Genomic DNA, 19,233 nt, shown 5'->3' with positions numbered 1-19,233 from the left:
ATTCAGCCCATGCCCAGGAGACGGTTCAAAATATTTTAAGATTCACCACTAACTGGATGACAGTTAATTCTTTAAAAATCAACCCGGAGGTTCTCGTCATCCCAACAATTAATAACTCCTGGAGTGGCCTGTTCTGGCCCAAAGAACTTGGGGCTCCTCCTTGCCCATCCCCAGTTGTGAAAAGCTTGGGAATCAAGATTGATGCAGAACTCTCGCTAAGTCATCAAGTCTCCTCAGTGGTGGGCACCTGCACTGGTATCTTGAGACAACTGAGGAAGCTGGTTCCCCTTCTATCAACTTCCTCCATGAAATCCATAGTCTCGGCTACTATTTTATCACGCCTTGACTATGGGAATGCGCTGTACCTAGGCCTTCCTCTGAAACTCACTAACCGACTCCAAGTTGTACAGAATGACGCTGCTAGGCTGGTTTTCAGCCGTCCTAGGAGGTCCCATGCCTCACCCCTGCTTCTTAAGCTACACTGGTTGCCCGTTAGACAACGCGCAAAATTCAAGGGCCTATGTATCGCTCATAAATCCCTTTATGGTCACGCCCCCAGCTACATTAGGGATCGCCTGGTTAAGTATGTTCCAGGACGCTTACTCCGATCCACAGATGCTTTCCAGCTAGTCTGCCCCCGAAGCAATCTGGCCACCAAGGGTGGCTGAGCTATTTCTGCTATCTTGCCACGTCTTTGGAACCAACTGCCAGATGCTTTACGGAAAGAACCAGGCTTGTTCCCTTTTCGAAAGCTACTGAAAACGCTGCTTTTTAGAGAGACATTTTAAGATCCCCGTTACCAGGACTGTCTTTGCCGGTCCAATTTGCAAATCTCCTTCTGTCAGCGCTAAGAGACCTGCCGGTATACATGCGCTATATAAATTCCCCTACAAATACAAATACAAATACATCAGTTACAAAGATCACTGGGGTTGATTCTTGTAAAACTTGGTGGGCTTCGGCCAATGCACAGTCAGCAGCAGTGCAGGTCTGCACTGTGGTGCAGGATCCAATGAGTAGCAAGCATGGAGGAAGTAAGATGATGTGTCGCTTATCAGTCGCTCACGTTTGTGGTGTGGCTGTTTTGACAAAACTGTTCAGCTGGTGTCAGAGAAGCAAAGGTTTTGTGTCGACGACTACACTAGCTATGGTTAAGGTACTAGTCAATACTTCTGGTCCATGCAAAGTGCAGGTTAAGAAGAGGAGCTTTTTTTACTCGGACTGCACTTCCTCTCTAGGTGGAGATGTGCTGCATTTTCCTTTGTGGTTTTCTTCCTAGAGTTTTTTAGGCAAATTGTTTGTAACAAAGCTTTGGACTATTGTGTGGAGCTAAAGATGTGCACTGGTGTGGGTTAAAGCTTTCTGTGTGCTATGGGTTAAAGCTCTCTGTGTGGTATGGGTTAATGCTTCCTGTGTGGTATGGGCTAAAGGTTCCCGTGTGCTATGGGTGAAAGCTTCCTATGTGGTGTGGGTTAAAGCTTCCTGTGTGGTGTGGGTTAAAGCTTTTTGCGTGGTATGGGTTAAAGCTTCCTGCGTGGTATGGGTGTACGCTTCCTGTGTGCTATGGGTTAAAGCTCTCTGTGTGGTGTGGGTGGAAGCTTCTTGCATGGTGTGGGTTGAAGCTTCCTGTGTGGTATGCATCGAAGCTTCCTGCGTGGTATGAGTTAGGGCTTCCTGCATGGTATGCGTTAAAGCTTCCTGCGTGGTATGGGTTAAAGCTTCCCGTGTGGTATTAGTTAAAGCTTCCTGCGTGGTATGAGTTAGGGCTTCCTGCATGGTATGCGTTAAAGCTTCCTGCGTGGTATAGGTTAAAGCTTCCCGTGTGGAATTAGTTAAAGCTTCCTGCGTGGTATGAGTTAGGGCTTCCTGCATTGTATGCGTTAAAGCTTCCTGTGTGGAATGGGTTAAAGCTTCCTACGTGGTGTGGGTTAAAGCTTCCTGTGTGGTGTGGGTTAAAGCGTCCTGTGTGGTGTGGGTTAAAGCTTCCTGTGTAGTGTGGGTTAAAGCTTCCTGTGTGCTATGGGTTATGGGTTAAAGCTTCTTGTTTTTATTGAGAAATGGGGACCTGAATTTGTGTGCTGGTCTCTGGATTTATTTTGTGCACGTTCCCTTGAAGCTGGGAATTGTCAGAAAGCTCTATTCCGACTTCTCTTCCTCTTTCAGCTTGAAGAAGAGTTTGAGGCTCCTTTACTCTGTGTGCACCAGAGGTCCGGCCCCATCCTTGCTGCGAATCACCAAAGCCATTGTTCCAGGGTGCTCCCTGCCATCGCTCTTCTAGTCTCTATGACACGGGCATCGTTGTTTTATCAGGCTGTGCCTGAGGGTATCCATTTCTGTTCCAAATTCCATACATGGTATTTCTTAATACAGAGATGTATCTGGTCATTCATCGGGCACAGCTAAAGTCTTACCAAACCTCTCGGGCTATGCCAGCCACCTGAGAAGTGGTGGACTTATAGGGATGGGGGGCTCTTAGGAAATTCTACAAACAGATAAGGCGTGAGTGCCTGCCTGAAGCAATCTACTGTCCAATAGGAGCCTTTGTAGGACTGCCCTGTAATGTTCATGGTTAACACTGGATACAAGTGTTAACCTAATGCAACCTCAGAAGCCACGCCGCGCCCTCGGGTGCTAGGGTTTACACAGGACAGTGCACTGGCTCTGTGCTGCCCCTTCATCCCTTGGGACCTTTGGGATGCAAGGCATGTTCTACTCTAACCACAAGCGTATATAACAAAGAGAGGCAAATTGTCCCAAATATAAGTATAATGGCAGGGCTGGGCCGAGGTTGGTCACTTTCCGTCAATCTGGGGACAGCAGGTGTGAAAGTGTCATTCGACGCAGAAGGAAGCTTCTAGTCTTGCAAGGAAACGCCTTTTTGAGACACATTTGAACACGCTTCTTCTCCCGCCCTTCCCCTCCCAGTGTGATTCAGACTCTGTGGACGGCGCTTTGACCCATAACACCACTCCGGCCCCAGCCGAGCCCTGACGACGCCTCGCCTCTGTTTGATGTTGCTAGCCTCACTCTCAGACCTCGTCGCCCTGTGAGAGCTGCTCCCTGCTCTCACCGACCTCGAAGCCATTACGCCACCTCTGCCTTCCCAAAGACAAGTTTCAGCTGGGCCAAGCGCCTCGAGACACTTCTCAAAGCTTCCAAAAATAATTCGGCTTTGTGAGCTTTTCTGGGAAAAAGCACCCTGAGCCTGACCTCAGACAGTGACAGAGGTCTGGGGCCCGAGCCAGGCAGGGCCCCGGAGCTACACGTGACCTCACGTTCTTCCAACCACCAGCCCAGACAGGATCCGCGGTCCTCCGGGGGCAGACGGCATGCATAGCTCCCAGAAGCACAGGCCTTCCCGCCGCAGTGGCAGACAGGAGCAGCAGCCCCCAGGGCATCTTTGCTCGTCTCTTCCACAGATGTGGGAAAGGGTTAAGCACGGCAGCGTGGCGCAGACAGACACCGTCTGTTTCCCCGACACGGAGTAGACAGCAGTGAGTGAGTGATTAATAGCCAAAGTATGACCTGTACTCATCGCAGGTGTCAACGGCAGAACAATGCTTATTGAATGTGAAAACGGTATTTGCAAAGGCTGTGCTGCACCGCCCAGACCTGCTGGAGCTTCAACAAGCAGCAAGAGATGGAATAGACATTGAAGACAGACTCACCGAACCTTTGTCTTTAAGCACAGCAGGCATCTCCAAGTGGAATTGTATTGCATTGTAATTGCAGATAATCGCGTTTTTAAAAATCCCTGACGAGGACCTGCAGCCCTTTTGCAGAATGGCCATGGGCGCGCCATGGGTGGACCATGAATGTGAAGCTAAGAGGAGTGAGCCAAAGAAGCATGAGAGATGTGGTCATGGAAGTTGAGGCTGACATGCAAGCGGCCACCCACCATTTGATATCACTGCATAGGAACAGTGGTATAGCTCTGTAGGGCAGAGCACATGGGCAGTTCTGACAAGACAGTGTTCCTCTAGCACAATGGGATTTGTCTATTTAGCAAGAAGATGCCGAAGGGGTCTAGCCACCATGGAAAAATGTAGATTCTTTGACTGGCAAGGGTGCTAGACTGGCTGACAGGGGCAGATAGAGTGAATCACAGGTGAGCCTGACATGTGACCTTCTCTGCCCAAGCCTTGCCCGTCTATCCACTACACCAGCCAGTAGGGAAATCACATCATTTCCCAGTTCCATGGCCATGAACCTTGCTTAAAGGGGCAAACCGTCACATCTGAAGCATTTTCTGGAAATCTTAAATTGTCATAAAATATTTCCTAGGCCAGGGGTGTCCAACGTTGGTCCACGATGGCTGTGCCTGTACCATATTGTCAGGATGTCCATATAAGATACAGTTACATGTAATGAATGTTTGTATATATGTATTGGTATTCACATATCAAGAACTTAGTTTGGAAACGAAGGGGTGCTGAACGTTAAGAAAAACCTTTACATCGCCATAGGCTATGCTGCAGGGCGGCATGCATCCTCCTGGATCTAAGTCGAATGCTTTATATCTATAGGTGTAGTTCTCATATGATTTTAAATTCTGGCTCCACAGCACAGCTGTCCCCAGACGTAATGTGATCACCTAAAAAAAGCTTTCGGGAGTGCTATAGAGATGGTCTGTAGCTACACCCACATGTTGGTTGTCAGGAGTACATGTTTCGATAGAGCAGACGTTATGTGCATTCACAGAAAAAAGTGTTTCTCCTCCATGCAGGTGGGGTCATTTACAGTGCTTGTTTTTCTCCAGCCGAAGCACAGACAGGAGGAGGGCAGGCATGAGGAATGTATTCCAGTCCCAGCAGCCTCCCCTTCCATCATTAACTTTAGTCTCCAAAAAGCCGTTTTGTGTTTGAGAGCAGTAAAAGATACCCAGGGCTACACTAATCTACATGGATTTTTAGGTCTGGCTTGACACTGCAACTGTTGTTTGACCTTATGTGATGAACAAAAAAGAGATTACTAATGAAAGAGGAGCTTAGGATCCATCTATATGTTGGTTTCCCTCAGAACAGGATTTGATTGGACCGAATTTGTGTACTTCCACTACAAATACTACTTGTATTGCATTTTTTGACTCGTGACAAAGCTTATCCTCTATATAACATGGCTCAGTTTGTTATGGTGGCACGCAAGGCCGGACTGGCCGTACTAAGCATTGCGCGTTTCTAAGGAAGGTTGGAAGGGTTGGGGGCCGGTTTCGTAGCAGTGCTGCAGTTTTAGAAGCACCCGCTGCAGAGTTCCTTTTATAGCCAGCAATTTTCAGGCAACAATAAAAGTGTCAAGATAACTCTGGTTATGAATGAACCTGCTAGGGAGAGATCTGAGGATTGTAAAGAAGCAGTTTTGACTCATCTAAAGTAGTGCAGAGTATTAATATACCTGCTGTAAAGAACGTGTGCCATGAGATCACAAAACAGTATTTTATGTGCACAGCTTAGTGGGTTACTGCCTTTGTCACAGAGATACATTTGTTACTGTGCAACTCATGCGTTACACTCGTAGCACAGCGACCTATCAACTGCCATCAAAGAGCTGCATGGAAACTGCATGGTACAAGTTAGAAAGTTATGTCTTTCCCGGTCTTTCATTATTCTAATGTTGCTTAAAAAAGTTTGTTTTGGTAGAAATGCATTTTTATTAGTAAACCCAACCTTAACCACTATGTCACATTCTGAATCCTGAGTTTGTGCTTCTCTAGACCAAGCACTCTTATAACAGACCTGCAATTATGGATGACATGTAGTCCCTATTGTCTTATTTCACATTTTCTATACACTGATTTGCACATGTATGATTCATTGTCTCTGTATGTGTGTGAGATGTAAAGTGCCCATCACCCTACACTGGTATGAGAGGCACTATAAAACAAATGAAAAACATGTGAGAGCGGGGCTATGGATAAATGAGAGGCACTGTTGGAGGGTGGTAGTGAGGGAATCATTGAAGAGCCCGAACAAAGACTGTTGTATCCTGGTGCACTGAAAGGTCATCATGTACTATGCTTTAAAAACTAATACAATTGAATATATAATGAAAATGTGTTGTAGAATGTGTCATTTTTGCAAATATTTCCCAAATCTTCTTCGGGGGAGAACTCCCTGAACCCCCTCTGTAGTGACCAGCCTCGCTCAGTGTGCTTGCTCACTATGCACCGTACGGGGGCTGGTCTAACAAAATTTGCAAAGGCTGCTTTGGGTTCCCAGCCCAGCACTGGTGGCATGCCAGTGGTTATTGCAATAGGCCTGATCTGTGTATTCTGAAATGTGCTAATGATGGCACTACGCCTGTCATATTTATTGTGAAAATCATATCTTAAAGTAAATAGACATTGAAGTATGGATTGCTTTTACTCAATATTAAAGCATAGAGAGAAGTATTTTGTCACATGGAATTTCACAGATTATTGTCAGAGGCAATGATGTTGGTGCTGGTGACCTGTGTGACAATCCATGGGCAGAGGTATGCTCTGTGAGAATCCATTGCTCTGTCTGAGTGTCATTTAGACTCTGCTTCCTTCGATTACAGCTTACTGCATGTGGTAATAGTTCAGTTCACGGCAGTCATTGGCCTTCCTGCCATGTGAAGGACAGCATTTCCTGATCACTTGTGTGCATTCACCTGAAAATTAGCATGCCTTAGTAATATTGACCGTTTGCTCGACCTTTAATTTTCTCCTTTCATAGTTCCCCTTTTATTTCTTTGCTTCTGCTCTTTTTATGTTCATTTTTCTTTAAAAGATACTACAGCGCTTGAGGCCGTGCTAATGGGTCACTTGCTATTTCATTTGGAAGGTGCCAGATCCCACGTGGCCACTTCTTCTAAACCAGGACCATTATGGAATGGTATAAAATACAATCTAGGTAGTAGTGGCTTAACAATCGCACTTCTCAATATACATGTTGACGTGGGTATAGTAGTATAATCTGGGTACTTAACATTATTTTGGGTTGGGGCTTTGCAGGTATCACACACCCTACTACCAAGGGTGGATAATCCCCTCAGACCACTGGATCCACGGTGCAACGTCAAACAACAAAACATGCCATAGCACCCTTGTTGGAAGTCCATCAATATTAAGAAGTCCATACAGTAGGAATACATATCGATGAGTCAATCATGTGATTTATTGGAAAAACAGGAACCCAAAATCTTCAGTACATTCATAAAGTAACAACACATCTTCAGTATGTTGAATAATGGATAACAACAGACACATGTTACGGCACGCAGTTGTTGTCCATTTTGGGATGGTATTGTCCTCAGCGTATGATTATTTTATCATCACAAGATGGGCATTATTTTGGTTCTAAATGCAGCTGCAATGTGGAACTTTAATACAACTATCAACTATTTACAATGCCTCTATAAAATGGACACCCTCTGCAATGTTTAGTTTTGTTATTGCACGCATATACCCTCCATATTCAGACGACAGAATGTTTTTATTTTCTATTTGTACCCTTTAAATTTATTTTGCAAATCTTTTTTAAAGTGTGTGTGTTTAATTGCAGTTGAGTCAGAGGGTGAATGGTAGAATGAGTCAGTTAATGGATGCCTAAGTGCAAAGATGAGTGGCGGGGTGCATGTATGATGACATATTGAGAGCCTAGAGCCAACAGTGATATAAAAGGCACTTCCATTAATTAGCCGGGCCTATTGGCATTGTCCATGCTTGTTGTCAATTTTACTCGCAAATAGGTTAATTTCATGAGGCAGAGCTAGGGACAAGACATCAAAGTTTAAAGGTGGAGGACACAGAATACTGGAGACTGCTGTCATCTGCAGGCCCACAATCACCTGGTCTCGGCAGCCGCACTTGGAACGAAGGCCTGTCGTGCCATCACATGCAGATCTGTCAACATGTGAGCCCTGGCCTGGACAAGGATCACTGCAGCATTATTTATTATTTCTACAAAAGCAAGTGGAGAAGGCTGGGTAGTAAGGGGGAAAATGCTGCAAAGCTAGAAGGTCTAATACCAGCTCATATGATAAGTACAAAATAAGTTTTTTGCAACATTGTGAATCTGGTAGACGACAAACAAATCTGCAGACATCCCCTGTCCTTCCCCATCCACTCATTCCCTTTTCCTGCCAGTGCATGCACATCTTACTTGATTCTGTGTGTTCACAGTCCTGTGGGTTGCACTTCTGTGTGTTATCCGGCCAAGGCTCGTGGTCACACAGGCTGCTGTCCTCTTCAGGGTCCCCAGTCTTGGTGTTGACGCACTTCACCAGTCGTCGCTGGATGCCGCCACCGCAGGACGCCGTGCACTACACCAGAAGTGACAGATAAGGGACTTAAACCTCAGGCAAGGGACTTAAAGTACACAGTCGCTGAGCATGGGCCAAACAGTGTATTGATGCTGAGCATGGGTCAAACAGTGCATTGGTGCTGTGCATGAGTCAAATAGTGCATTGATGCTGAGCATGGGTCAAACAGCACATTCATGCTGAGCATGGGTCAAACAGTGCATTGATGCTGAGCATAGGCCAAACAGTGCATTTATTGCTGCTGAGCATGGGTCAAACAGTGCATTGATGCTGAGCATGGGTCAAACAGTGCATTGATGCTGAGCATGGATCACACAGTGCACTGATGCTGAGCCATGGGGTGTTCTTTACCAATGAGGAGAGACAGGACTCCGTTCGCTGTGACAGAACCAGTACTGACCCATACTTCACACGCAGAGTATCACTGATGGATGGGAGGTCCAGAAAAGACACTGTACAGAGGGTGTACGCATGTGCGTGCATGAGTATATGTGTTATTTTTGCGGTTCTTGTTGGTGTACTCTCAAGCCCCCGTGCTGATTGATCTAGAGTTTGCGTATTACAATCAGACCCTCAGTTCTACAGGAAGAGTGGGTCACAGGGGATAATTTAATTAACAAATGGCTAGTACAAGGATATTTGGTGCACAAGGCAAAATTGCATTTAGCTAGCAAGACATTTTTGAGGCTTTTAATGGTATCCTTGCACCCTTCGCTTGTGGCGCCCTCGCCTGCTGTTTAGTAATCCCTTACATTTGTACTGACCCCGCTTTCACACAGTTGGCAGGAACACCATAGTAGCATTCCTGGGCAATATAGCATTGGAAAACTTCTCATCCCTCCTTACTTCCTAAGTGATTTAGATATTTGAAGAAGCGGGAATGTTTGAACCAACACAGTCCCTCTAAATCTATGTATATTTTGTAAATACACATTGCAAGCATTTACTCTTGAAACTATGAGGCATCTGCCTTACAAGAATGAGTGTTGTATGCCCCACTTTGAATGCATCTATATGTAGCACAAGGCAACTTTGCTTGATGTTGTTGGGGAAGAGGTCCTTGGTGATGCTTTGGGGAGCTGTGTTCCCTTGACTTTGTACATTTTCTGAACAACCCAATGTGTTTTTCACTTGTGAGATCGACATATTCTGTGATACCACTGGAGGTTCTCCCAGTAACGGTGCACTTTTGATATATTTAGAGATGGGCTCTGATGCAGGGATCATCCAAAATGTACCCTTTTTGTAAATGGCTAATCTCCTCTTTATTCAAACTTTGAGGGACTGACATTGGTGGCCGAGTTAATAATAATAATAATAAAAATAAAAATCTTTAGTTGGCATATATAAAAAAAATATGACCATAAAAGATACACATTCATCAGCACAACAATACAGAACAATGATCATCATGGGCAGCCAGGACACCGCATCAGCATAAGAAGCAATGCTCAAAAACATCTTAAAACATCATAAAAAGATTTAAAAAAACACTAAAAGGTGTACCATACACTATCCTCATTACTGCACCAGGTGCTTGAAGGACTCCTCCTTTTATATTCCCCTCGTATTTCTTAGTTTTACTGCAGATCTTTAAAAAATATGTGACACAAAATAATGTAAAAGCATCAGGGGACAGTTTTTAAAAAAGTAGGGCCACCGGGCCTGCTCAAAATTATGTTTCCTTAAAAGCACCTTGAGATGCACTCTTCTCGGGAATGAGTAATACGAAGACAAGAGCACAAAGTGAAGGGTATCTTGTGGAGACCTAGCGTCGCAGCCACAGGGTCCTTTTTGTTCTGAAGGTGCCGTATGCCCCGCCGGCACAGCCAGTAAATGGAGTAACAAGTTCAATCTGAACCGTGTGATTAAAAATCTGTCATGAGCACTGGTAAGAATAGTTAAATAAGGTTCTATGCTTTGAGTTGACCTAACTGGAATATAATTTCTGACCGAGGGCTTTTTCAGTTCGTTTTCCTCCCTTTGGGCCCCAATTAATTTAAAAATCTGATCTTTAATAAGAGCTTTATCCCGTAGGCTCACCTTATCCGGGTGAGAGAACAACTCGGCCCTGCCCAGTGTAGTAAGGGAATCCTTTACTTATTTTATCCATGGGATTTTTAACTTGTGATCCAGGGAGAGACAGTCTTGAATTACTTTCCTGTTAAAACCTGTCTCCTCATTGGACCACATGTTCACCCAGCAGAGGAGGGGTTTCACCGCCACCAGGTCAGAAATATACTTAGGCCCCAGCTCCTCATGAACTATAAATGAGGGGGTACTTTGGGAGACTCACAGCAACCACCTGAAGTACCTGTTTTCTTCACTCTGTATTTCACTTGTCCTGGTAAAGCCCACCACACCTCGCTTCCGTATAGAGTTTTTGAGCTACAGATTGAGTTATACAGTTTTAGGATTGTTCCCGGTGACCACTTGCCTAACCTGTGAGCAAAGGATGTAATTGCTCCCATGGTCTTTACCATACCTGGACACTTACTCTCCACTAGCTGTTTAAAACTAAATTTTTCATCGAACAGGATGCCTATGTATGAAAAGGCCGGTACTTCACCCAGTGTGTGTGTACCGACTACATAAGAGTTTGTCTTCCTGCTCCTTTTCCTTAGTTCCATTATGTAGGATTTAGTTAAGTTGGGTGTCAAATCCAAACCAATCATAAATCCCACAAACCCGTCTAATAGGATCTGCAAAGCCTTGGGTGTACGAGCAAGGAGGACCGCATCGTCCGCGTAAAGTAAAACAGGGACTGGTCTTGAACCTACTTTGGGGGAGTCAACTTGTAATGCTAATGTTAATGCCAGATCAAGACCATTAATATATAATGTAAATAAAAAAGGAGCTAAAATGCATCCCTGTCTGACCCTGCTTGAACATGTAAAATACTCTGTAGTCTTCCCCTCTTGCGTGTATCTTACTGCGGCAGAGGTATTAGAGTGTAGAGCCATGAGTACATTAATTAAGGCCGGGTCCACCCCCAATGCTCTCATGAGCTTCCACAGTTTTGTACGATTTACACAGTCGAATGCTGCAGTAAGGTCCATAAATGCAAGATAAAGCTCCCCGTCTTTGGCTACGGTATACTTCGCCTGGATCAGGTAGAGATTTAAACATTGTGCAACCGTGGATTTGCCCGTCTGGAACCCATATTGGACATCCGTTATTATTCCATGGGTCTCCGCCCAGTCAGACAACCTATTCAACACCACTCTGCCCAAAACCTTCACTGTTACGTCAATAAGGGATATTGGGCGGTAACAATGTGGGATATTCCTATCCCCTTTCTTGAATATCGGGACAATGGTTGCCGTGGACCATGAGGGAGGCATTTCTATTGCAACTGACGTGTTTATTACCCTCACCAAGATTGGTGCCCATACCTCTAGATTATTACGGAGTAGATCAGGTGGAATCCTGTCTGGTCCCGGGGCTTTATTGCACGTGAGACAATCTATTCCTAATCTCACCTCATCTCGGGTAAAATAAATAATGCCAGTTCTCTGGGCCTCGATCTGTAGCTGTGGCTCGTCTCCTCTCAGGGGCTGATTATGCAGGCCCTCATAATGAGCCGACCATTGCTCAGGTAAAATATTATGGGTCATACATGGATTGTTTGAATCTTTAAAACAGGGGTTGTGTATAACCTTCCAAAATCGGGTGGAATCCTTAAGCTCAGCAGCCTCTTCTAGATCTTCCCAAGCCTTCAGTTGTAGTTGGCGTTTCTGTGTCTTAACGGCCTGTTTATACATTTTGCGTCAGGTCGTAATCCACCCTTTATCTCTCGGAGATTGTTTAAGTGCCATCTTTAAAACTCTGCGGGTTTTTGAGCAGTGCCCATCAAACCATCTTGGCACGTCCTTGAGGTGTGTAGGTGCAGGTGCTTTTAAAAGGCTATCCACTAACTGCGCAATAGCTATATATGACTGAATTAAATCCTGTCCCTGTGTATCTAGGTCTAAACAGTTCTGTATATCCTGCTAACATCTCCTAAAAAGGGATTTATTAAAAGCAGTCATGTCAACCTGCGCCCAGCGCAGCCATCTTCCTTGATCCGTTGCGGAAATCAACCCCCCCTTCAGACTGTGCGGGACCGGTTGCTGTCGTGGAGCAAAAAGTGACAAAGTTACCGGATTGTGGTCACTGAATATACTATACCTAATATTAAAACTAGTAATAAATCTCCTCACTCTATGAGAGACAAAAATAAAATCAATAAATGATGCACAGTCTCTACCCTTATACGTGGGGGGCACAGGAGTATCTGGGTGGCCGACAATCAAATCCATTGTATGGGTCAGCCCAAAGGTATTTAGCAGCATGTTCAGCTCCCTTCCTGACTTGGTGTGCTCCATGTGAGGCCCTTTGTTTAGTGTACATGTCTGCCAATCACATTCAGTCACCCTCAAGTTAGGACACAGGTGGCAATTAAAGTCTCCCACTACTATTAGGTGTGCTTGGGCACGTCCTTCTGCTTGAAGTTTCCCTAAGCAAAGGCTTAGTTCCTCAAAGAGTTTTGAACCTTGCAAGTTTGGCTGAGCATTATAATAATTAATAAATGCAAAACGGTAGTTCTTGCTCACAAATGTTAGACCCCGTACTACTTCCGACTGCCATGGGATCGAATTCCACCTCCCCTGTATCTTTATATCTGCAAACATTATCAGATCCCGCTGGCTCTCCCTGCACTAGACCTTCTTTTTGGGCAAAACAAAGTTTTGTACCCTTCTAAAAAGAAGGTATTTACTGGTTCCCATATTTCCTGGATGGCTATTACGTCAAACTTTCTAATATAATGGAACCACTGTTCGTCCTGAAACTTACTCGCCAAACCTGCCACGTTCCACGAGATAAGTTTTAAGTCATCCAGATTTCGCCTCACCTGGTGGCCTGAGGCATCGCTCTTATACCCATCTATGCAGGAGACCTGCATTCCCTAAGGTCCCTATATCCTTCGACATGGGTTTCGGTAAGTCCCCCAACGTCATCAGCCACATCCCTCCCCCCTTGGGCCTTGGTGTGTGTTGCCTGATTGCCCTTCAGTCTTGTTGCACTCACTCCCTCTAAAAGTCAATCTATGTCGTTCAGTTCCCTCAATGGAGCGAAGGCATTCCTTAGCTGCAGTGGACCCCCTCTCCAACTCGGACCCCCTTCCTGTGTAGCCACACCGTGGGGGAATAAAGATTTGGGTGGGGGTTTATAAAAGAAGCCCCGTCTGCCATAAATGATTGCGAGGATGAGAACAAAATCTTCTGGGCCATTGAAGGGTACCTCAGCGTGACAATCGCGCAATCCCCTTCAAATATTTTCTTGAACCTGCCCATCCACGCAACCCTTCTTGCCATCAGGACATGTCTGTGGTCTGAGCTATTAAAGCCAAACTGTTTTCTTAGCCAGTAGGTAGCCTTATTTATCAACTGGTGACTAGACTCTTCCTGTGAACTGTCATATCCTGGTACCCCGACTAATACCACCGTGTACAGGCAACATGCCGGTGGGAGGTCTATAACTGGCAAATTCCGTGTGTTGTGGGTTAATTGAGCAGCACCACTAGCTCGCTGCCCCCGGTGGTGAGAACCCCCCTGATCACCTCTTTCATTTGGATCCCTGCTGTGTTGGATCAGCTGGCCCGCCCTCAACAAACCCCCCTGTGCCCCCCATCCCTCCTGCCCTGTTGTATCCGTGGACACTGACGGGATCTGGGACTCAGAGCCTATCTCTGAGCGTGGCATAACATTCAAGCCTATTTGTTGGTGGCAGGTGTGAGTAGACACATCATCCTACCTGGGCTCAACAGCCGGGGGCAACACTTTCTCAATGTTCGACAGAGATCCCTTAATATCGGTGACCGTGTTTGATAGTTCACTTAAGAAATCCTTTAAGAGGCCAGTCACCAATAACACTATTTTTTCCCTGAGAGACCCCCAAAGTTCTTCTACGTCCTTGCCCGAACCCATAGTTCCCCTAGAGTCCGAGTCTTTAAGATTATCCTTCGCCGCCTTGGGCGCTAATTTTCTCTGCACCTTGCGCTGTCTCTTTGGGGCTGGCGGACCACTCAGCTCCATACATCGACTAGTTGAGAGTGTGGCCCTGCTCCGTGTGATCTGCCCCACTACTTGAGTATTCAAACTGCTACTGGTACTAGGCCTCTCGTTTACGTTGCAGGTCTCTTCACCTTCCTCCCCCTGCCTCTGGCTTAGAGTAGTTCCTGCTCCATTTCCATCCATGTTTCCAGCTACCAGTGCCGGGTCCCCTTCTAATGTCAGCGCTGGTGTACCAGTCCTGCCCAGCGAGAGCCATCTCTCTGCTTTATCAATTTCTTTAGTGATTGTTCCCACTGCCTTTATTAGGAAGGAATTAATAGTGCTCTTGGGTGTGTTCGGGGATAAACCCGTAGGGGCGTCCTTCCTCTTCCCCATAACCTGCTGCTGGCACAGCATAGGACACAGGGCACACACAGTTGCAAGGTCTTGATGCCGCTACACAACACTTCAAGCACTACTGAACACAAGTACCGGCTTAATCCCGCCCGGGTTATACAGTGATCGTCACTTACTGTAAGGCGGCATGCAGTCTACTGATGAGTACTTAGTTCGCTGGTAACAGATGCAAAGGGTATAGCCTGGCCCGGCCACCTCAGGTCAGTGACGGGCAAGGACAGGCCCACCCTTGGCCCGGGCTTTGCCCGGGCATGGCCCGTGCGTCCCGCGCCGCGGGAGAAGGCCAGCGCTTTTCAGCACACCACAGCAGCAGCACGCTCCTCCCTCCAGGGAGAGCACGAAGTCCTGGGACCTGGAGTCCCCTTGAAGGCAAATGGCAAGTGGCTGGACAAGCGCTTCCCCTGGTGGCCGAGTTATTTTTAGTCATTGGCAGGTTTTACCTGTAGCTCCACTTGGGAACTGCCTATTAGCTTCCCTCGGCTAAATGTCCGCTCACTCTCTCATACTGGGGTACTTGATCTTCATCGTCTCTAGGACACACCTTTAAGGATGCCTGTGATGTGTGTCTGTGTGTTTTGCGTTTGTCTCTGGATGGGTAGTGTCCATCAGTGCCCATCTTGGACTTCTCAACATGCATGTGCGCTTCGCCTGTAGCCCTTTCCTAGTAAATTGTACCTGGTCGGTGGGGAAGGTAGTCAGGTACCAAGTCTGCCCTACTTAAGCTAAACCCACCCTTTCCTATTCCGTGTCGTTATCTTCATGTGAAAACCCCGTGTGTTTTAACCACAGACACCACTTTGTTAGATTTTAATGGATGTTTCGTGTTTCTCTCCTGGTACCATTAGCTTGACTTGTTGCATAACGTTGCAGACGAGAAGATTCTCATTGGGTGCATTTGAATCAGTCTAGTCACCTTTTTCCATCCCAGGATCTCAAAATATATATTGTTTCTTCTCTCTTTGACTTCTCTTCGTAACTTGGGACATTATGCCTATCTTGAATTCCATCTGCTCAAAAAGTTTACTGACTGTCTGATGTTCTTTGCTCATGCTTCTGTGTTAGAGAAAAGCCCTATAAAAGCAGGATTGGATTCTCACCTCACAAATCTGTCCCCGGCACCCCTCAAGTCTTGTAGTGTTTTCTCAAGAGCACACTATGAGCCTCATTAGTCCTGGGCTAATCCTGGTTTAAATGCAAACATGAATCTGCACATGAACTGGGATTACAAAATGTGCGATAAACAACTAATCCTTTCCCTTCCGTGATATTAGAAAAGTAAACATGGAGGGATTTGTTCTTGGTAAATCCTGCACATTCTGAGTGCTCCTCCTGGGAGGAGGGTGGGGAGGGTGCTCAGTATCACGTGTCTTCCGATTCTGAGTTACATACCTCAGAATGGGGGCGTAATTAATAGAAAATTGGGATTTTGTGGCTGTTTAATATGTTCGGGGTAATCTTTTTTAGAACTATTCCGATAATACGTTTTCCAGAAACCGTGAAACGACCTCTCCATCCCTCTTGGCTGGTCAACACACGTTACGTAAACGTTTTCCTGGCTGCACGAAGTGCTTTTCTTTTGCTTCTGTGCTAGAAAACCTCCTGAGTAGAGGTGGACTGGATTATAATCACAGAAGAGTATCTTCTTACATTTCACAGCTTGTAAGGCAATGACTTGGAGCCAGTTGTGACATGTCATTGAATAGAAGGATGCAGGCGTTACTTGTTTTCTTGTCAATGTTGTTTATGCTTCACACTATTCTGTTTGTCAACTCTTCTCTAGGTAGTGGGGTAATTTATTCTGTTTCAAAATGGTTTTCCCATGTGCTGCGGCTTGGGGTCTCTTATATACTGGGAGCCCTGGATCTATTAGACCCTTGTAAGAGGTTCTCAAATCCCAATGCACTTGGTTGGCTGGATCCATCATGCTCTGTTGCTCTTGGGTCCATGCTAAGGCTGTCTGATTTCTCATAGGAAAGGTGACTGGAAGAGGACAGATGGTATTCAATTCCATCCTTTCGACCACACCCCACCCCTACTTCTGTAGTCCATTAGCCTCAAACATACAAAAGGTGATGGGTGAAATATATATATATTTACTTATCACACAAGCAACCCTAGACTGGGTTTTCTGCCTTGATAGGCCTCATCAGTAAGGTATAGTTTGCAAGTATAGCTTGAAGAGCTGTAATTTTTTTAATTAAACTTTGAGCTTTTACTGAATTAATTGGCTTATAACACACTATTGGGAAGTTCTTTTATGGGGTGGTTGTCTTTCTAATTGTGAGAGAATTGTTGAGGCGGGAATTGGTTCTGGTAGAAAGGAGATGGTTTTATTTTGGTAAGTGTTGCTATTTTTACTCCTAGCTGAGCCAATGTACGGGAACCATCTTTTGAGTTTGGGCGCTAGTTGCACTCTAAGCAGTGCTTGTTACATTTCTGGCTGCTCATAAAATGACGGCAGGAGTGCGGACACACCGCAGGCGTCCCAAAAGCATCCAGGGACAGCCATTATGCCTGAACAGTGCCCTTTTTGGTGGGAACGTGAAAAGCTCTTTGGTCTTTGAGAAACCACAATTGCCCTGGCAATTTTTTTTTATGTGAGGATAAGGTTAATACCTGGGTCTGTAAGTTTTGTCAGTTTATACTGACTCCATATTACCTGTCTGCCCCACAATGTGATAGCAAGCTACAGGACAAAGTGGCTCCTATGATTACAGGGAAGGAGGGACAGGTGAACCACCTGTTCAATTCTGACCTCAACTGGGGGTGACATTCTCTTAGAATGATTGAACGTACTTGGAGGCAACACCCGTCCCCCACAAATCTGACCCTCCTAAGATCTGCTAGGTCTAAGTATAAAAAACACATTCTCAACGAAAAGGCCTCCTTCTTCCGTTCCCAACTGGATTGGGCCAAAAATAGACCCGGGGAACTATACAGCATTGTTAAAAACCAAACAGCCTCGGCCCCCTACCCCCCCCCCAAGTTGATGGCCTCTATTGAGAAATGTGAAGAAATTGTAACTTCTTCTCTATAAAAATCACCAAAATTGATCAATCCTGCATCTTAACCCCCCTCCCTCACAGTACCTTACTCCCTTAGACATTTCCCCCAAAGATTTCCCCTTTTCTACCATTCCCCCTGACGCCTCTCTCCTCCCTCTCGTCATTTCCCCGCCTGAACACAACTCCACCTACCACCTGCTAAAAAATAATGCCTCCTGGCATCATTTCCACCCAGTTACCTAACGTGATGTCCTTAACATCATTACCAGACTTAAACCTTCCTCTCACACAAGAGCCCCTCTCCCTACTAACCTTGTCCAAGAATTAAAACACATCATTGCTCCCTATTGGACCACTGTCATCAACTCCTCATTGGCTACGGGTTGTGTCCCTGTCTCCCTCCAACTTGGACAAATCACTCCCATCCTCAAAAATCCTCAAGCCGATCCAAACGACCTTAATAATCTCCGTCCTATCTCTAACCTCCCGCTTCTCCCTAAAGCCCTTGAAAAATTTGCCCTGCTTCAATTGGACAAACACATTGACACTTTCAATCTGTTGGACTCACTCCAATCAGGCTTTAGAAAGGGCTGCAGCACTGAAACAGCCATGCTTAACGTAATTGACGACATTCATCAATCCCTTGACAAGGGTGAGTCCACCCTTCTCATTCTCCTCAACCTCTCTGCTGCTTTCGATACTGTCAACCACTCTGCCTTACTTAGCACTCTCAAAGATTGTTTTGGCCTTAATGGCTCAGTCCTCAAATGGTTCTCCTCCTTTTTTCAACACAGAACCCAACAAATTAAAACTCTCGACTGCCTTTCTAAACCTAGGCCTGTCTCCCTTGGTGTCACCCAGGGATCTATACTCTCTCCCTCTCTATTCAACCTCTTCATGGAACCTCTCACACTCATTCTTAAGCAAGCGGGAATCAATTACCACCTCTATGCCGATGACACCCAAATCTACTGCAAGATTAAATCACGTTCTGATATCCTACACCTCAATGACACCCTGATTAAGATTCAATCCTGGTTCCATTTCATCCACCTCAAACTCAACCCTAAAAAAAGAAGAAATCATCCTCTTCTCGCCAAAAAACAACCTGCTTCCCATCCAAGCCTGGATCTCTGACCTTAAAGCTCTCAACTGTTCTCTCACCATTTCCAACTCAGTTAAATCCCTCGGTATTAACATTGACCGGAACCTTAGTCTTATTTCTCACATAAAAAATCAGCAAAGGGTGCTCTCTTCACGCTCCATCACCTCAAGAAGATCAAACCTTTCATTCTTGCAGATGACTTTAAATTAGTTGTCCAATCACTGTTCCTATCGAGAATCGACTATGGTAACGCCATCCTCGTTGGAACATCTAAAATCCACTTAGCCCCAATCAAATCTGTTCTCAACCTTGCTGCTAGGCTTATAACAGATTGCAAACGGTTCGATCACATCTCCCCTGCCCTCAAATCCCTCAAATGGCTCTCCAT

At 45.6% G+C, this 19,233-nt stretch overlaps 1 protein-coding gene across 1 annotated transcript in view; it reads right to left on the bottom strand.

Annotated features, from left to right (window-relative positions):
- Positions 1 to 19,233, bottom strand: part of ADAMTS7 (ADAM metallopeptidase with thrombospondin type 1 motif 7) — a 487,405-nt gene that overhangs the window by 44,534 nt on the left and 423,638 nt on the right. The window contains exon 23 of the mRNA XM_085644679.1: positions 8,124 to 8,283. Within this exon, the coding sequence (XP_085500805.1) occupies positions 8,124 to 8,283 (160 nt within the window). The remainder of the gene's footprint in view (positions 1 to 8,123; positions 8,284 to 19,233) is intronic.

Source organism: Triturus cristatus, chromosome 3_1 (assembly GCF_964204655.1).
Source record: "Triturus cristatus chromosome 3_1, aTriCri1.1, whole genome shotgun sequence".
Taxonomy (NCBI): Eukaryota; Metazoa; Chordata; class Amphibia; order Caudata; family Salamandridae; genus Triturus; species Triturus cristatus.
The sequence above is the reverse complement of the archived record's forward strand: the minus strand, read 5'-3'. Positions and strand labels throughout refer to the sequence as shown.